This window comes from Scylla paramamosain, chromosome 42 (assembly GCF_035594125.1).
Source record: "Scylla paramamosain isolate STU-SP2022 chromosome 42, ASM3559412v1, whole genome shotgun sequence".
Classification (NCBI taxonomy): domain Eukaryota; kingdom Metazoa; phylum Arthropoda; class Malacostraca; order Decapoda; family Portunidae; genus Scylla; species Scylla paramamosain.
In genome coordinates this window covers 8,747,501-8,767,500 of record NC_087192.1, presented here as the reverse complement: position 1 = coordinate 8,767,500, position 20,000 = coordinate 8,747,501, and the positions used below count along the sequence as shown (strand labels likewise).

Here is a 20,000-nt window from a genome sequence, read left to right as displayed (position 1 = left end):
TCCAATACGTAGGTAAAAATAATAATAATAATAATAATTAATTAATAAATAAATAAACTTACGAAGAGGTTTAAGGGAATAACTTTATAATGGTTTGAGTTTTTGTGGCGCTGTATCACTAGTTAATGTTTCAAGTTTTTCTTTTTATTTCACACAGCAAACAAATAATCTCATTCTCATTCTTTATTATTATTATTATTATTATTATTATTATTATTATTATTATTATTATTATTATTATTATTATTATTATCACCATCATCATTATTATTATTATTATTATTATTATTATTATTATTATTATTATCATTATCATTATTATTATTATTATTATTATTATTATTATTATTATTATAGTTCTTATTAATAATATTATTATTATTACTATTATTAGTTTTGGGAATTTGTACCTGATTAAGATGAATATGGTAATAGCAAATATAAGGATACAGAAATGGCAGGACTGAGTAACACAATCTCTTTTTCACAGGTGATACTACTGGTGGCAGGACTGGCAGTTGTGGCTGCCCTCCCTGTGCTGAAGCAGGCGCCACCATCCCCCAGTGATTTACTTAAAATTATTCTCAGTTCTAACCCTGAGGAAAATGACCTTGCACTGACAAGAGATGACAAACCCTCTATTGTGCCAACCAAAGTGGAGGAGCAGCCACAGCCACAAGACCTACAGGTAGAATTACAGTCAGAGCCACAAAACCCTCCACAGACACAGCCACAGCTACAAGACTCATCACAACCTCAGCCACAAGACCAATCACAAGAGGAGCCACAGCCACAAGACCCACCACAAGAGGAGCCACAGCCACAGGATCTACCACAAGAGGAGCCACAGCCACATGACCCACCACAAGAGGAGCCACAGCCACAGGATCTACCACAAGAGCAGCCCCAGCCACAAGACCCACCACAAGAAGAGTCACAGCCACAAGACCTACCAGAGCCTCAGCCACATGTACAAGGTCCTGAGATAGACTCAAGTGAGGGGCCTCATGTATCAGAAGGTGAGGTACCAGGTAAAGACTCAGAGCCTTCAGTAGTTGAAATAAGGCCTGAGCCACCATTCATACAAGTGTATCCACAAGAAGAAAATCTCTCATATGAATCTGAAGAACTTGAGCAAGATGAATTTAATTCTGATCAACAGATGGAAACATTCCCTGGTGAGACAGATGAAGGATATGTGGTGTTGGAGGCGGATGAGGAGCTTCTTTCCTTGGATACAGAAGGTACATTTGAGTATGAGCAAAGGATGATCCCACTCCCATTCAATCAGGAGGAAGAGCCATTCCTGCCCAACCCAGAAGAACCACAGATGGAACCTGTTCCATATGATTCTGATGAAGAGGAATTCTCTTTTGAGCCAAAGATGGATTCCTTTCCTTTTGAACATGAAGAACTACCAATGGAAGATGTTTCAGTTCAATCACAGGAGGATTCATTCCCTAATGATTCTGGAGAATTTCTTGGGCCCAGTCTAGTGGATTCTTTCCCATTTATTGAGGAGCCTCTGAAATCAGAGTATGAAGAAGTGCCACATGAGATGGAGGGACTTTTTAGGTCTGATGACTATGATTCTGGATCCCCTATGATGGGAGAACAACCAGACTATGATGATGGATTGAATATGAGGGAAGACCCACCACACTGGGGAAGAGATATGCCTTCAGTACATGATGATGGTCCAGTTGAGGGATTGTACCATGAATCACAAGATGACAGTCCAGTGGACCTCTTCAGCTGGCTTGTCCCTGATTATTTTGATGAGTCATTAGACTATGATGAACCACCTTTTATCACCAGCTATCATGATGACATGTCAGAAAAGGATTCCTTTGATGGTGAACCTGAGATGCAGTCTGAGTCTCAAGAGCTGGACCAGATTCCATACTGGGAGGAACCTAATTTTGCTGCTCAGACTTTTGATGGCACAGTTAGTTCTGATGACTCATACTTGGAAGACAAACATGAAGTGGTGGACAATGAGAATATGGAGTCAATTACATTTGAGGGGACAGAGGAGGCTGCTGATGATGTACCATTTGAGACAGAGGATGGTGCTGGTGATGTGTCATTTGCTGACTTCTATATCCCAATAAATGATGACCCAGCTTTCACAGATATCCCACAAGAATATCCTGAGAGCAGCAATTCAGAGGATGGAGGGGAGGAACTAGTTCCTCTCAATGAGGAAGACTCATTGAATGATGGACTTTTTCATGTGGAACCAGAAATGAAAACTTATCTGGGTGATGAAGAACAAGATCAGCCAGATACAGAAATGTTTGGTGATATTCTGTTCCCTGAGTATCCTCCATTTAAGGATGAAAGATCTAGTTTGTTATGGCCTGCTGAGAATAGCAATGAAGACCAAACAGAGTACCTGGGAGAAGACATACCAGTTACCATCTTGGAGAGCCAACCAACATACATTGCAGATGTAGAGCCAGAGATGAATTACCCCTCTCTATTAGACATCTTGAAGAGGGAAATTGTAAGAGAGGACCAGGTTGAGCCCTGGAGTGGTGCAAAATCCATAATGATGGATGCTACATCAAACTTGGATGCAGAGGATGACAAAATTTCACCATTGAGGAGAGATTATGTATCAGATAGCCTTGAAAATGATGCCATGAATATCATTGTTTTCAAAGATACCAGAAAAAATTTTGATGACTTCCCCATCACACCCATGGTTGATGACTATGTCAACACTCACGAACCTCAAGAGCCTGTCATCAAGTATGCAGAGAACCAGCCCACAAAACCTTTTTGGGTGCCACATGGGACTTCAGATCAACTCTTCCCTAAAACCTATTTTTCCATCAGCGATAAGCTCCTAAGAAGAAAAACTCCAGCATTCTTTGACCACATGGATGAAGACATGTCTTTTTCACGTCCTCTGCCCCGTCGCTCCCTGAAAACACCCATCATGAGGAACCCATTTACCTTGCTAAATGAAGTCTTGGATGATGATCTGCCTCCTCAGTATTTGCCATCACCAAGCATGTCACGCAGACTTGAATTCATGGGTCCTGATACCTTCTCATCACCAAGAAATTATCCTGATGCATTTAAAACCCCAAGGTTCTCATTTCGTGAATTGCTGCAACAACTGAATCCTTCCTTCTATGATGATACGTACATGACAAAATACAATAATTATTCTCCTTTATATTCTTCACGATCATATAATTCAATGCAACAATATGATGATCTTCCACATCGGTTTTCATACACATCACCACCAGTGCCATATTCAGCACCTTTTAAGTCTTTCCAGGAACATGACTATTCAGGAGTTCATAATTACTATGCCAATGGACCACGAGTCTTTTCTTCCCACGCATCCAACAACGCACCACTGAGTCTGTTCCGAGAAGACACCATGTCAGAAATGTATCCTCATCAACCAGTGAGGCAATATGATGACTACACAGATGAATTTCCCTTCATACCTGCGGACTCCTTCAGCAGCCCTCGTCCTCGATTCCCCTTCTACCAAAGGCCCCAATACTCAGCCAAGTCTCCTTACTCATACAACAACTTTTATGGCAATGGTCCCTACCACCCAACACCCATTTATCCCAGATATGCTCCAGACTTTTACTAATTTCAGTTTCCTTAAACTTTACTGATATTAACTTTCCAAATGAGGTAAAATAAAAAAAAATAAAAATACCTAAGAATTCTATGTAAAATTATATTGTTATGCAAGACTGATTTGAGTAGTTACATAACACAAGAAAATATGGATAAACACTCAATGAGGCAATGAAAATATATGAAATGGATATCTGAATAGGGTGTATTATTATTTAGGTTAACAATATGAGGTATGATAACATTCATCAATGAAATGCATGTTCACAACTCCAAAATATTCTTGATATTTTAATCTTGAAGCTAAATACATCAACCATTCTTTATAAATCTACACACACACACACACACACACGCACACAGGTGATTGCAGCAAACATGTTTAAAAAGAAACTGGATAAATATGGATATGAAGACAGGACAAAATAAACTTCGGCTTGTGCCCTGTACAATACAATTAAAAACACCCACACACACACACACACACACTCTCTCTCTCTGTTACATGTTTTGTTTTCATTTAATCTTAACAGGATCTAAGCATGTGTTGGGTTGTCCATACCTATTCATGAAATAAATCTGTGGTAAATAAATACCTAAAGGGGTAATTTTTGAAAAAAATAAATATGTACTGATAATATCTATTTCTTTGATATTGTGGCATTCTAATGATATAAAAATTGTTTAAACCAAGAGAATATTTTCTTACCCTATTTATGGCATTCTTCTTTCACATGAAAAACAGCTTGATGTGTTTTGATCAACAATCTCCCTTTCCTAGGCTTGTCTATAGGAGGAACTGTGGCATTTGATACTCTTGACACTGGTCATTCCATAACACTTATCCCAATGGGCTGATTTTTTGCTCTTTTTCAATGCATCTAAAGGAGTAGAGGACTGATGGTCATTGGCACCTGTAACAATCTTCTGGAGCTTGCTGGAGTGAACAAAAAAGCAGTCTTATGTAGATTATAAAGAAGCAAGATTCCAATACAAGTATGGAATGTTGCTTAAGCAAAGAAAAAAAATACTTAAAGCTGTACTAAGCTGTAGATTAATGCATGATCCAAAAATAGAGACTGGGTAATCAGTCCAGGTAAGTCCACCTTAGGTGTTTGTAGTGATCAACAAGTGTACTGTTATGATGCAACAGAGAGAAGAGACAGTTGGCCAAGCAGCATCTTTGCCTGAAAGCTGATAAGTTGAAGACATCTTATTCAAGTAGAGACAATAATATGATCAAGGGAGAGAAACCTTTGACATCCTGACCAAAGTATGACTGCCTGGAAACACTTAGCCAAGATCTTGGCCAATGCTCACATACTAAAACAGCCACTTTGGTGGAGGATACAATATTGTCACATCTATGGTGTTATAGCTGTGGACTTGTTGTTTAATCCATAAGTGACCTATATATACAGGGCCCAATGTAACATAAGAACACTTAGCAGTGGGTGTTTATGGAGGTGATGGAACTAGTGGGATGCCAAGCTGGAGAGTTGCTGGAGCCAGTGTGTGTTTGTATTGATTGATTGATAGAGAGAGCGCCACCACCTGTTTGGCCCTTTTTATAGGTTTGGCTCACTGGGCTGGCACATGTATAACATAAACTAATATTGCATATGATTTAAATTAAACATAGATTACCATCTATAAAATTTTGCCCCATATATTACTGTCAGAATCTAAAATATGTATAACCTAACAATGTTCCTTGAAACAATTCTGTTTCACTTATACATTGCTTTATCAATAATTCAGTTACACCATCATACTCAAGAAACTTGTTTTATATAGAAAATTTCAGTATTGATTCTTCAGTATTGATAAAAGCATGAAAAGTTTTGCATATACAGTAACCTAAATAAATAATACCACATGATATTTAAAACAAGAGAATCTCAAAGGCACAATAAGAGTTCTCTGTAAAGCTGATAAGTCACCAAAGCATGTAATTTAGGATGCGATCATGTAAGATACTTTAAAAATACTGGTTTGCAAATTTCATCAACTTATGTGAGGCCAATGGTTATGTGGATCCTTTGTGTCTTATTTATGCATACATTTTTACTCATTTCTACATATTAGTCCTGCACAGCCTGTTGGATATTCCATGAAGGCTTGAATGGATATCCCAGGCCTATAGTGGTGCCACAAGATTCTTCTCATGAAGGCCACATATAGGTTATATAATTTGTGAAGGCACTGGCCACAAAGATCATTAAGATAGTTTACTGGGAAAATCAGTTGATTTGAATTTAGTATCCTTGGAGACTAAGAATTATTATTCTCTAAGCTAAATAATTAAATTTTTTTGGCTCATATAATTTTTTCCTACGATTAAATATCTAATTCACTGGGTATGTAAGTATGACAATCTAAAGCACAGTGGTACCTCAGTATACATCCTTAATCTGTTCTAGATCCTTGGACTTATACCAAACAGGACATATACCAAACAAATTTTTCCCATAAGAAATAAAGGAAAAATTTTTTATCCATTCCCATGAAAAATCCTATTATTATTGGTATATTATCCAGTATATTGATAAGGTTGCATAAAATAATTTAAATATTGCTTGATACTAAAATACATACCATATTTCATGGCATATACGATGCACAGGCATATAAAATGCACCCCCATTTCAGCAGGGCAAATTCAGGATTTTTTTTTTTTTTATGTATTTAAACATGTAATTTAAAGCAAGCTAGCAGTACAGCTGAAAAAAGGGCAAACAATCACAATAGTAAAAATATTGTACATGATTACAGTAATAAAACAGAGGTAGTGGCCTTGTCACGGAGACAAGGCAAAGAACACAGCCAAGCTACTGAGATGTCAACAACACACTTGGCGTGTCACTGAACAGGGCCATGTTTTTATTTTCAACATTTCCTTACAATCTCTTTTTTCACCTCCATGGTGATCCCAACTATTTTCTTAATTGCTTGGCTCTTCTCATTAACTTTATTAGAATTCATGGTTAATGAATTGTGGCGCCCCCTGCTATAGCAAGGTAAGTGACACCCGGGTCGAAATTGAGTTGTTGCATGCATCAGATAGGGCAACTCAAGCTCTTTCATGAAGTAACCAACATATTCTGAAAATTCAAAACATAAGTTCATAAGGTCAAAATGTAATAAAAAAACTCAGATTTATCCACTCACAGACTGCACAGCATGATATTCCATGCTACAGCAAGGCAAGTGCCTGAGAGAAGTACTGGGACCAATCTGAGCATGTGATTATGGTGAGTCATCACCTCCCAGTCAATAGGAATGCAGATGTGTGCTGTACAAGCCTCAGTTAGTCTTCCTGCAACAGTAATACTAATCGGAAGGCAATTTGATAATATTTTCCTTTCTTTAGGCTTTTCTGTACACCATTATGGTTGAGTGATTCTAGTAACAGTCTGAGTCTTACCTCATCCTCAGGAGTGAGAAAGAGGCCCAGAAATGAGGCTGTCTGGAATAAAAAAGTGGCCAAAAAGAAACATAATTTTGGTGAAGAGTATATGTCTGGTGTCACTGGGGAAAAAGTTGCTAAGCGTGAAGTTGGATCCCCCTGTAACTGTTCCCGTATGTGTTATGATGCTGTTGGTCAAGATAATATTGAGACAATATTCACAGAATTCTGGTCTTTAGGCTGTTGGGATACACAGACTGCCTATATACAAAAACAAACAACAGTACTGGCAGTGAAGAGTAAGCAGACAGATAACCTTGAAACACAAGAGAGTTGCATCAGGAGTTACCATGTCACTGTGAATGACATACCTGTGATGGTGTGTAAATTGGCATGTGCCAATATTCATGGTATTTCAAAGGTACGCATTGATAGGGCACAGAATAATATGACTACAGCAAGCGTGCCTATAGTGGATAGGAGTGATAGGAACTGCAGTCATGGCCAAGTGTCTAATGATAAGCTAAAGAAAGTTAGAGTCAATAATAGCCAGGAACATTAGGGAACATTTAGACAAACATAACTTGATAAATCAGTCACAGCACGGCTTCACGAAGGGGAAGTCTTGCCTGACAAACTTGTTAAGTTTTTACAGTAAGGTGTACGAGGCAGTAGATAATGGTGATAGTTATGATATCTTATATCTGGACTTTAGTAAAGCATTCGACAAGGTGCCCCATCAAAGGCTCCTGAGAAAGGTTAGGGCGCACGGGATAGATGGGAAGGTGTTAGGTTGGATAGGGTCATGGCTTGGTAACAGGCGACAGAGAGTGCTAATAAACGGCTCGAAATCCGAGTGGGGTCATGTCATTAGTGGGGTGCCACAGGGATCAGTATTAGGGCCATTATTATTTCTAATATATATCAATGACTTGGATAGTGGAATTAGTAGCGATGTTAGTAAATTTGCGGATGACACAAAGATAGGTAGATTAATTAGGTCAGAAGCGGATGCCATCGCCTTGCAGACAGACTTAGATAGAATGAATGAATGGACGGATAGATGGCAAATGCAATTTAATATCAATAAATGCAAAGTGCTTAGCGTAGGTAGAGGAAACCCACACAATAGGTACACATTAAACACCCAAACTCTGGTAGGTACAGGGTACGAGAAAGATTTAGGAGTTATAGTTAGCTCTGAACTCCGTCTAGGGAAACAATGCATAGAAGCCAGAAACAAGGCAAATAGGGTACTAGGATTCATTTTTAGGAGTGTTAAAAGTAGAAGGCCAGAAGTAATATTAAAGTTATACTTGGCGCTGGTCAGACCTCATCTAGACTACGCTGTGCAGTTCTGGTCCCCACATTACAGGAAAGATATAGGTCTATTAGAATCAGTACAGAGGAGAATGACTAAAAGGATACAGGGGATGAGGAGTATTCCTTACGAAGCGAGGTTGAAGCGGTTAAATTTACATTCTCTAGAGAGACGTAGGTTAAGAGGGGACCTGATAGAAGTCTTTAAGTGGTATAAGGGTTATAACAAGGGAGATGTAAGCAAAATTCTTAGGATCAGCAACCAGGGTAGAACAAGAAATAACGGGTTCAAGCTTGAAAAATTTAGGTTTAGGAAGGAGATAGGAAAAAATTGGTTCTCGAATAGAGTGGTAGATGAGTGGAACGGACTCAGTAATCATGTAGTTAGTGCTAGGACACTAGAGAGCTTTAAGAGAAGATTAGACAAGTTTATGGATGGGGATAACAGATGGAAATAGGTAGGAGTGTTTCATACAGGGACTGCCACGTGTAAGCCTGGTCACTTCTTGCAGCTTCCCTTATTTCTTATGTTCTTATGTTCTTATATCAAAAGTTTCCCTACCATTACAAATCACTACTCGCATAAAACATCACCTAATGTATGCTGCCTTGACATTGATGTGCTAAGTTAGAGGCAGATGTATGATTTGTATAAGGCATGGCTTGAGGAAAATGAGCCAGGTGAGGAGCCATGTACTTGGCATTATTATGATGACACTTTAAAGGCCAAGTATCTTCATCTTAAGCTCTATAAGGAACATCAGGACATTTGCAAGACCTGTGACATCTGTGCTGTGAAGTGTAAAGATCCATCACTGACAGCAGACGAGAAGAGGATGTTGGAGGTGCAGCATGCATTTCACCTGTGCAGGGCCGAGCAGGGCTATAAGCTCCCAAAGATTATGCTTCAGAATGCTGATAATACAAGCATGGTCGTGTGTATGGACCTCCAACAAGCCCTTCCAATCCCTAAAGTGTCCACAGGAATAGCTTTTTACAAGTGAAAAATGTGGATATATAATTTCAACATCCATGAGTACAAAGCCAGGAGAGCTTACATGTTTGTGTGGGATGAGGTCACTGCCAAATGGGGTGCAACTGAAATGTGCAGCTGCATCAACAAGTTCAATGACTACTTCATCCCGCCTGAGGTCAAGAAACTACGTATTTTTTTCCGACAACTGCTCTGAACAGAATAGAAATTTCACCCTCTTGATGTTCTATCTTTCTCGCATCCACTCAGGCCATTCTGAAGAGATTATACAAACCTACTTCAGACCCAGTCACACTTATATGGCAGCAGACAGGGATTTTGCACTCATTGAAAAGAACATGAGGTGGGTCAACTAAGTCTTCACCCTGGATGAGCACAATGACACCATCAAGAAGACCCACAGAGTAGGTGAGAGGTCCTTTCCCTTTGAGGTTGTCAAGACGGAGCAGAGAGATTTCAAGGATTATGAGTGTATGAGGTGCTTAGTTACTCAGAGCAAACCCACCTGCTTCCATTTCATAGACTCATGCTACTTTCATGTCACTCATGCAGACAAGACAGGATACCAGTGTGACACCAACTACATAACGCTGACTGAGGGGAAGGGAGAACATGTGCAGATTTCAAAAGGAGTAGGTGCAAGAGCTAATGCTGCCTTCAATCTTTCCATCTGTGATGTACCTCCCAAGTATATCAGACATATTCCTCTGGCCAAGCCCAAGCTGGAAGACCTCAAGGTTCTGGTGAGAGATTTAGTGCTAGCCTACATCCGCCACAAGTACTGGTATGGCATCCTAGGAAACACAGTCGATACTGAGCATAACAATGAGGACTTTGATGAGGAGGAACATGATGATGAACTTCACGACCTTGACCCTCTGATAGATAATGACCCAAGAGAAGACTCCATGTGCATGTGATTATGTTTAAAAAGTGTCAAGGAAAAGTTTAGTAATAAGATAGCATTAAGTGAGGAAGTAACATTAGAAAAAATATATTCATTATTTAACTCACTTCCAGTAAACCTAATAATTCGAAAAGTACTGTGGGTTTTAGGTTCTTATATGTGGTCTTACAAAGCATAGAACTATTAATATTAAGTAAGGAAACAATGTTAGGAATAAAATTTTTTGCCCACTTCTAGAAAGACTAATCAATGGAAAGGTATGGCAAGTCTTAAGTTCTTGTACTAAGTGCTCTGACAAGGCTTATAGGCTCATTAGTATTAACTTAACATTAAGTAAGGAAATACTTTAAAAAGTTGTATTGTATTTTGCCTTATTAAGATTAACAATAAGCAAGCAAACATCTTCTGACAGCTTTGAAGCAAATGCCAAGTATGGTCATTTGCCTCATTTCAGCTACCAGGGCTGTAGCAAGGTAAGTGCACAGCTGAGAAAGGAGTGGGACTTTCAAATGCTGTTTTCTTGATTGTTTGTCTGTGTTGCTTACCTCACTACAGCAGGCTGTGCCACAATTTACTAAGAATTTATGTGAAAAACACAAAATGACATGAAAATTCACAAATTATATCACAGGTTATTCACTGAATAGTGGCAATGGGCATACTGATGTTCATGGGCAGTTGTGACTTTTTTTGAGAGAAGCAAACAAGGGTAGCATGTGGTGTCATGACTCATTTTCACCCATACTCGTACAAGCACTAGCATGTGAGTCGTATTCCGAACAAAGGTCGTATACCATGCAGATTTTTTCACTTCTAAAACAGGATGTATACCAAGTTGGACTTATTCCAAAGTGGACATATACCAAGGTACCACTGTACTTTCAAATGAAAATGAAAATTTACAGATGAATATGAGGAATATGAGGTGTGTAAAAGACTAAAACAAGCTAGGGCAACAGCTGGAGAGGGATCAAGTGTAACGGTGGTGTTTTAAAGTATTCAAGGATATATTGACTACAACAACAGTTGAACTACTAAAAAATTACCAAGGAGGCTGTAAAAGAGAGAGAGTATATGAGAGAATGTTATAGAGAAATGTGCTGGAGAAAATTAAACTGAGGAGAAAAACATACTACAGGTCTCAGAATATGAAAGTGTAAGAGCTGGTAAAAGAAAGTGAGAAGGGAGTAAATGAAGTGTTTGATACAAAGCTGAAAGCAAATTCAAAGAAAATAAGTTGTTTTTGGAAAATACTGAAGAAAAGTGAGGGAGAGGAGTGTGGGAATGAAAAGAGAGAACAGAATTTTTGTTGGTAGCAAAGGGGAGGTGAAAGGTATTCCAATTGCCACAGAAATGAAGGGACAATAGGATAAGCAATATCATCTTGTATGGAGTATGAAAGCAGGTGGAGAAGGAGTGGATATAATGAGTGGATATGCAGAGAGAAATTGGCAGGAAGAAAGTAAAGACAGTGATAGGCAAGTTAAAATGTAGCAAAAATAGCAGGCATTGATGGAAAATGTTAAAATACAGAAGTGAAGCAGTACTGGATTGGGTGCTTCTAATATTCAAACTGGTATGGAGACAAGCAGTATCGGATGCATGGAGGAAGGCAGTTATTATGCCCCTATATAAGGGTAATGGCTGTAGGAATAAGTTTATCAGTTACAGGAGGAGTTAGTGACAGTAAAAGTCAATGGGTCTTCATTGAAAGGCTGGAAATGACTGAGGTGGAGGTCAGTGAGGAATAGGGAGGTTTCAGGAAAGGAAAAGGTTATGTGGATCTGATCTTTTACTCAAAATGACAATAAAAGAATTTATGCTAGAATAATTATAAAAAATTGTATGCAACATTCATGGACTAGAGAAAGCATATAATAGGGTGGACAGAGAAGCCCTTTGAGATATTATTACTTTTTATAGCATAGGAGGGCAGTTGTTAGAACAAATTAAGACTTTTTACGAGGTGTGTGGTAGGGGAAGGAGAGGGTTCGAGAGTTTTGCTGTAAGAACAGGAGTGAGGCAAGGATGTGTGATGTCTCCATTGTTGTTTAATATATTCATGGATGGAAGTATGAGGGATATCAAAGGTAAAGTAAGAAATGTTGGTACAAAGCTAAGACAAAATGGAATGGGGTGGGCTGCAGCAGCAAGTCTGCAGATGACACTGTCTTACTGGTAGAAGGTGAAAAGGAACTTCAGTGCTGGAGTGTTTCCATGTGTGTGAGATAGAAATTTAAGGTGAATGTTGGAGAAGACTGGCAATAATGTTTGGGAGGAGAGAAGTGAAGATCTATGAATTTAGGATACCTTATTGACCAGTGGTTCCCAAACTATAGTGCTTGACATTGAATTAGTCTGCCCTGGGCATGGTCAATCAATTCAGTATCAAACTTTGCTTCACCTAAAATCACACCAATACATTATGCCACCTGCACAGAGTGGCATAGTGGCAGGAGCTTTTGAGTCCACCAAGCAAAACCCAATCAGTTATTGTCTTGACAGTCTGTTTAGCACTCAACTTGAATATATGGAAGAGTCAAGAAGGTTGCTGTTGGGCTGATGGTGCACATTTCCATCCTATTGTCTGTGACAGTAAAAGTGGACTCATCACTCCACAGTACCTCTAGCTACTAGTGACCATCCCACACATTATATATATATATATATATATATATATATATATATATATATATATATATATATATATATATATATATATATATATATATATATATATATATTGCAATACCAACCCTACTCAACTCTTATTTAAGGATTAAAAGGGTCTTCTTCACAGGGCTGATGGATCCCAGTTCTGTGAAATGCCTATTAACAGTTCCCACAGAACACTCACCGGATACATATGTATGGTTTGCTTTCTTTTACAGTAAAATCCCTCTTATCCGGCATCAACGGGACCACTGACATGCCGGATACTTGAATATTGCCGGATACTTGAATAGAAGTGAAATTATGTCCACAATCACCACCTTACACTCACGCATCTTACCATAACAAAGATCAGCTGATCTTAATCATCAGTTGATCTGATCAGCTGCTTAAGTGTAAGCACAACACGCTTCCTCTTTTCTACAACTTTAGACATGATGAAGGCGTCAGGCGATAAACAGTGCACACGCGGGACTGAGTCACTGAGTGAACACAGTGCAGTGGGCCGCGGGTGGCACGAAGCAGTGCTCTCTGGTGGCGCAGGGACAAAATATGCCTCGCGCGGGAATTTTAATCGATTTTATGAGTACACATTGATTTTTTATTGATTTTAAGGCTCGGAGAAAAATGTGCCGGATACTTGAAGTTGCCGGATACTCGAATGCCAGATGAGAGGGATTTTACTGTACTTTCTTTGCTGTCACACATGGGTTAGACTAATTCACACTTTACAATAGTATGGAAGCACATATCTGTCTTCTTGGCCTTACCAGGTCTCTTCTTGTGGGTAGGATTTGCATAGCTGTCCTCCTGGTGAAACTTGGCAACCTAGTGCTGGACACTGCTTGGACATACACTAACCTGTTCAGAGATTACCTTTGTTTGTAGGCCATATTCCTGTTGGGCAATGATCTAGCCTGTGTTATTAAATCCTTTTCTTGCCTATATCAACAACACGGGGTTAAAAAATGGCAGCAGTGCAGGCCAAGCAGTGGCTAAAGCAGGATGGAACACAGAACAGAACACCAGCAAGACAACAGCTGATTGACCTTTTAGCTGGGCTCAGAAGCTCCAACTACTATGCCACTCTGTGTAGGTGGTTTGGCACAATTCTAGGTCCCTCTTGAAGCTAAAGTAAAATTTTATACTCAAGTGTTTGGCCAGGCCCAGGGTGGACAAATTCAATGTTGAGCACTGTATCTTACATGACACCCCCTTTTGCTTCTAACATACTCAACTTGCTTGGATTGAAACAAATTGAATAATACAGGTGCAAGACATTTAAAAAAAAAAGACATTTGCCTTTGAAAACTTAATTATATGTTCCCTTTCTGAACAATGACTTAGCCGAATGACTTCACACTCCCTTTTGTATCCTCCTTATATTCCCCTGGTGAGGTGCAACCCCTGGTTTGGAAGCCAGTGTTATAGTAGGGTGAATGTGCTAACTGCAGGTAGATGTTATGTAGTTATGGGAACTGAGAGAATAGAGGAGGTGAATGAGTTTAAGTATCTTGGAAAAGTGCTAGATGAATGTCATGAGATGGATAGAGAAATAAAAGAGAAGATTGTGAAAGGTGGGCAGGTCATTGTAGGAACTTTTTTACCCTTTCACTCACCCTATGACCTCCCACCTAATACATCACCACAGAAAGCACTGCTATATATAATTACAGATAACTAATAATTTAGTTGTGGTGCAAGCTAGCAGGGGCGTGGTCAGCTTGAGTGATAAATTTAAGTCACTGGTATTCTAAAACCAGTAGCTAGCCATGTTTCTTAGCAAAGACAGCTTCTTTGTGGTTTTCCCTGAGTTCCAAGCTTCTTAGTTCTTTTTAACTTACTGAATTTAGCTACTGGCAAGTGGTAGAATGGCAGAGATATGTCTTAATGTGACTTGTTATGGTGGTGAGTACCTGGCGACTACTCAGTGACTACTGAGGGTGCGTTTGGACCTCAGCTTGCCATGTCAAAACAAAGGCTATGCACAGTCTGCTCACTTCTACTTCCCATTTTTTTTTTATTTTAACAATTAATATTTAATTTGTACTAGATTAACCTTAATTACCCTTTCATATAACTTTACAATTTATATACAAATCATAGCACAAACCAATAATGCATTGATATTATGCATGATATGAGTGGAAATTTTCACTCATAAGATTATTTGTAAGATTCATGAAAAAGTGAAATATGTATGGATGGGAAAAGTTCAAGGAAGAGTATTGTCCTGACAACAACAATGTATGACACTATCATGACATGCAATAGGGCACGACAACTGAGAGTGTATGCTGTGGAAATGAGGTGTCTGAGAGGGGGATGTGGAATGAAAAGATGGCAGGGTGATAGCAATGAAAGTGAGTACATGTTACATAGCATGAGCACCTATGCAAGTGCTGTAAATTCTGAAGTAGTAAAATGAGTGAAAGTGAACACACTGAGCCATATTGGGAGAATGAAGAGTGAGGAATTTGTAGAGAAAATGTATGTGAAGAAAGTTGAAGTTACTAAGAGAAGATGAAGGCCAAAAGGAAAATGGAAGGATAGTGTACAGGAGTATATGTGTTAAATTCTTCAGTTAGTGTGATATAATTATCATATTTTCTATTCTGTATACACCAATACAGTGGATTGATTTCTCCATGCCAATCTTGCAAAGCTCTGAGGCACCATTGTATTAAGGCACAAAAATTTGTATAATTATATGAACTGCTATGTCATTATCATGAGCACAAGAGGCACTAAACTGATACAATGGTAAATCTCTATAAGGTATTCACTGAAGTAATTAATGTAAGAGCAATGGAAATTCAGACTAGCCAAAGATTCATATGTAAATTTAATTTTCCCCCTAGATATTGTGAAATACACACATCCACCATCTTATGTATAAAATGTAATAAGTTGAATCAGTAACTGATAAATTACAGCATGGTTATGACTGTATTTAACATGTTTTTCTTGGGCAGCTACAGTACTTCTAAGATTATACAATCTTTTACTTTACCAAAATCTCTGGATCCCAAAAATTGCTACATTCCTCAATCTACTGTATTACTGTTTAAGAGCCTAACCTGTAGTATTCCTGCACATGCTTTGAGTGGCAGGAGATGCTTAGATGGAAGTGCAATTGTAGCATGCTATCATACTGCTAAACTGAGGAACGGGTATCTCCTAAAGATCATCTGGCCATTTAGGAAGCACCTCCACAACCACACATCCGTCTTCTTGATATCGATGCCGCACTTCCTCCTGTCAAGATGATATAAATATGTGTACATGAAATTCTTAGGGAATTTCCACTTCCCAAAATTTAAACATTGAGCCTTTGACCTGATTCCTATGCTCACCTGGATACTGTAAATTTATATAAATGATGTAAATATGTAGTCATATGAGAAAACTTTTAGTAATTCTTATGTCTGAAAGAATGCAGAACTTTTTCTGTACCACATTTCTCTCTCTTTCTCTCTCTCTCTCTCTCTCTCTCTCTCTCTCTCTCTCTCTCTCTCTCTCTCTCTCTCTCTCTCTCTCTCTCATGTGGTGTCATACACCTATGATCATATGCTGGTCATCCAGCCAGCTGTTCCCCTACAGAAAGAGCTCAGAGATCATAGTGACCAATTTTTGACTAGGACTGAGACAACCCACACACCACACACTGGGACAACGAGGTCACAATTCCTCAGGTTACATCCTGTACCTACTTAATGCTAGGTGAACAGGGGCTACACATTAAGAGGCTCGCCCATTCAGGCTCAAACCTGAGCCTTCCCTTCCTGGTTTTGAGCTGAGTGTGCTGATTGCTGTACTACATGGTGTGTGTGTGTGTGTGTGTGTGTGTGTGTGTGTGTGTGTGTGTGTGTGTGTGTGTGTGTGTGTGTGTGTGTGTGTGTGTGTGTGTGTGTGTGTGTGTGTGTGTGCATGTATGTGTGTGTGTGGATGTAATTACCTAGTTGTGAAATACAGGACAAGAACCACACTAGGCTTGTGCTGTCCTGTCTACATATTGACTTTTATCAACATTTTCTTTAAATTTATGGATTGTCTTGGCACACAATTTCATCAATAAGTTCATTCTACACTGTAAGGAAAGCTGTTTCTTGATCCCTTATGAAAAAAAGACATCAAGAAACATAGCTTTCCCCACACAGAAGCATAACAGTGTGGAATGAACTTAGTGATGAGACTGAGTGCCAAGACAGTCCATAAATTTAAAGGAAATATGGATAAAAGTCAATATGAAGATGGCATGAGCCTAATGTGGCTTTTGTCCTGTATTTCACAACTAGGTAAATACAACTAGCTGTGTGTGTGCATGTGTGTACATTAGTCACTATCAGACTCTGTTCTGCCAGCACCATGTAGTTGTGTTACTCATGGAAACCACACTGTATATGGCCTAGGGTTACATTATTTTGCAATAACCATCATAAGAACATAACATCTTTTTTACACCTTATATGTCATGTTAAATTTTCTTAACAATGGATTCACACAACCGTTGTAATTTTTAGGAATCCCTTTGGCTGGGAAAGAAATGTATACTGAAGAGAACTGAAAAATGGAGTAATGGGGACAGGAAAAAAAAGTGATTGAATGTAATGGAAGTGAGTTATCTGAAAAATATATGTGGAGTAATACAGGATCAACTGTAGATTGGTCAACCAACAGTTAAATCCATTTCTAAATTAAATGTAGTAGCCCTTAGCCCTTAGCTCCAGTACATGGAGTAATAACCTAACCTTCTACTGTATATGATATATAATGGTTTATTAAGGATGCATTACATGCAAGACACATGAGGATAAAGGAAATAGTTGCAACTGAAAGAAATGAATGGAGATCAGTTCTGAATACATATTAGTGAGATGGCCTTGAGGGCCTCAACAGTTCTCTTGCATCTTGTCCGATCAAATGATTGAATAACATGTAAGAAAAGAACGGTCTACTATGGTGATGCAGAATAAATCATCTCTGCTTTTATGTCTGAATGTGAGAGACCTGGCTATGCAATACATGTGATTTTTGCACAGACTGGCTGGTGCGGATTGGTTCTCTTACCCCACCAAAGATAAAATGTGAGGGAATGCCTATGGATATGATAATGAGTGTGTACTTGTAAGTGTTTTGGTTCACCTACTTGCTTTCACTGGGTATGTTTGTCCAGCACAGGCAATGCTAAAATATGAGACATGACACAACCAGTGTTGTGCATTCATATGAAAATGTTTAGCCATCCCCTCAAACCTTCACATCACTACCCTGTCTCTTTTTGATATCTCAACCTCACAGCTGTCATAATGATGTCTAAACTCACTATCATGGTTACATCATCTAATAATGCAAAAATATAGTACATAAAAGTATCCCATCCTATACAGACATATGAACCTCCATAGTCCAATTCCTAGCTGAAGGAAACAGGAATATACTCCAGAAAAATCTTTTGTCTTGATTTAAATAAAAAATTAAGACAGAGTATATAAGTCACTCATTTTTTTCTATACCAATGACAACTGTTAATGGCACACTTTATGTGAAAGGAAAGTAACAGTCAAAAGTAATGATAGATTTCTATCAACCACTCACCATCTTTGTCTGATCATTAAGCATGCCCAACACAGCTCCTCCACTACCAGGAAACTTGACTGCTGCTCCCATACTCCTCCCAAGTGTCACCATACGTAGGTTCTCTTCTCCAAGGACGGCATCATTATACAGTTGTCGTCTCAGATCAAAATTTTCATTCATGAGCTGGGCTAAAGCAGACCAGTCCTGGCTTTGAATAGCCTCAGTTGCCTTATCCGTCAAAGCGGCAAACTTTTGCATTCCAGCTATCACTTCCTGATCCCCTAGCAAGATAAAGGATATATTAAATGTTATTACCCATCATTACTTGAATTTCTAGAAAATTTAAACTTTTGATGTTTCAAAAATATTTGATTATGTAGCTGGATAAAACTAAGCTCTTTGGGATATTATTACTTTTTGTGGTATAGGAGGGTAGTTGTTGAAACAAATTAAGGTGTGTGGAAGAAAGAGTTTGAAGTTTTGCTTCAGGAACAGCAGGGTGAGGCAAGGTGTTCTTAGAAAATAAAAACCTTTGACATTTCAAAAACATTTGATTAGGTTAGTTTCCTCTCTCTTTTCTTTGTTCCAGTGTCAGAAGGTTAAATTTTCATAGTCTCTTTTCATGTCATATCACATAACCCTATTGTCGGCACCTTTTCTGGATTTTCACTCCTTCCAACTGGGAGGTCATGTATTAAGTATGAGTAAACATCACTGGACGAACAATGTTCTATGGATCACCTTGCAGCAAAAGGCCCCAACATATCATTTGGCACCATTCTGTCTGATTACTTATAGTGTAGTATATATTGTGTACTACACTATTCATGTACATGCAATGTTGGCCTTTCTCCACATCACTATTGGCGTTTCACATCAGATGGATATATTCTGCACATATACACATGCACGCACATGCACACACACCACATGACAGCAGCGGCAGCTACCCTTGAATATTATGCAGAGGAAGAGAGGAAGCTGGACATTGCATGATTATGTCTGATTACAAAAATTGAACCTACCATCAAGTAAAAAAAAACGGTAATATATATACATGCTGATACAGGTTGGTCTGGCTGGACAAAACCTGTGTTAACTTGTACTATACAAAAAATGAATGGGTCAGGCTTGACTAGTTTTACATTTTTATGTATATGTACATATAAAGGCCATATTTATCAATATGATATAGAACTACATTTTGATATGTAAAATATTAAGAAAAAACAAAAAACAAATAAAACCCACTTAGGCTCTTTTTTTTTTGGGGGGGGGGTGGTTGGGGGAGGGAGAGTTCAATGCCAACCCTGCCTAAAATGTTGGTAACATAAAGATCTATTTATCTGCCTAGTTTCAACACTTTATTCAAAATACTTTAAGTAAATGCCCCAAGGTGTTGTACACCTCCTTAACATAAATACTTATGTGCCATCATGTCCTGTTGGAAGAGAGACAAATCTATCAGTAATGGAAGCATCATCTAATTCTCCCTTACC

At 38.6% G+C, this 20,000-nt stretch overlaps 2 protein-coding genes across 8 annotated transcripts in view; one reads left to right on the top strand and one right to left on the bottom strand.

The window, feature by feature from the left end:
* LOC135093153 (cell surface glycoprotein 1-like) overlaps nt 1–4,311 on the top strand; it is a 22,311-nt gene extending 18,000 nt beyond the window's left edge. Inside the window, exon 2 of the mRNA XM_063992070.1 lies at nt 491–4,311. Coding sequence (XP_063848140.1) covers nt 491–3,628 — 3,138 coding nt within the window. The 3' untranslated portion in view covers nt 3,629–4,311. The remainder of the gene's footprint in view (nt 1–490) is intronic.
* LOC135093154 (uncharacterized) overlaps nt 491–20,000 on the bottom strand; it is a 63,023-nt gene continuing 43,513 nt past the window's right edge. For 3 of the 7 annotated variants that reach the window (XM_063992073.1, XM_063992072.1, XM_063992071.1), the window contains exons 10-12: nt 20,000; nt 18,520–18,782; nt 15,752–16,179 (exon numbers count right to left, since the gene is read on the bottom strand). The exon at nt 20,000 is cut by the window's right edge and continues 171 nt beyond it. In XM_063992073.1, coding sequence (XP_063848143.1) covers nt 16,102–16,179; nt 18,520–18,782; nt 20,000 — 342 coding nt within the window. In that variant the 3' untranslated portion in view covers nt 15,752–16,101. Of the gene's footprint in view, nt 6,723–13,026; nt 13,783–15,751; nt 16,180–18,519; nt 18,783–19,999 lie in introns of those variants that run through there. The other 4 variants (XR_010263233.1, XR_010263234.1, XR_010263235.1 and 1 more) reach the window with 4 other exon arrangements.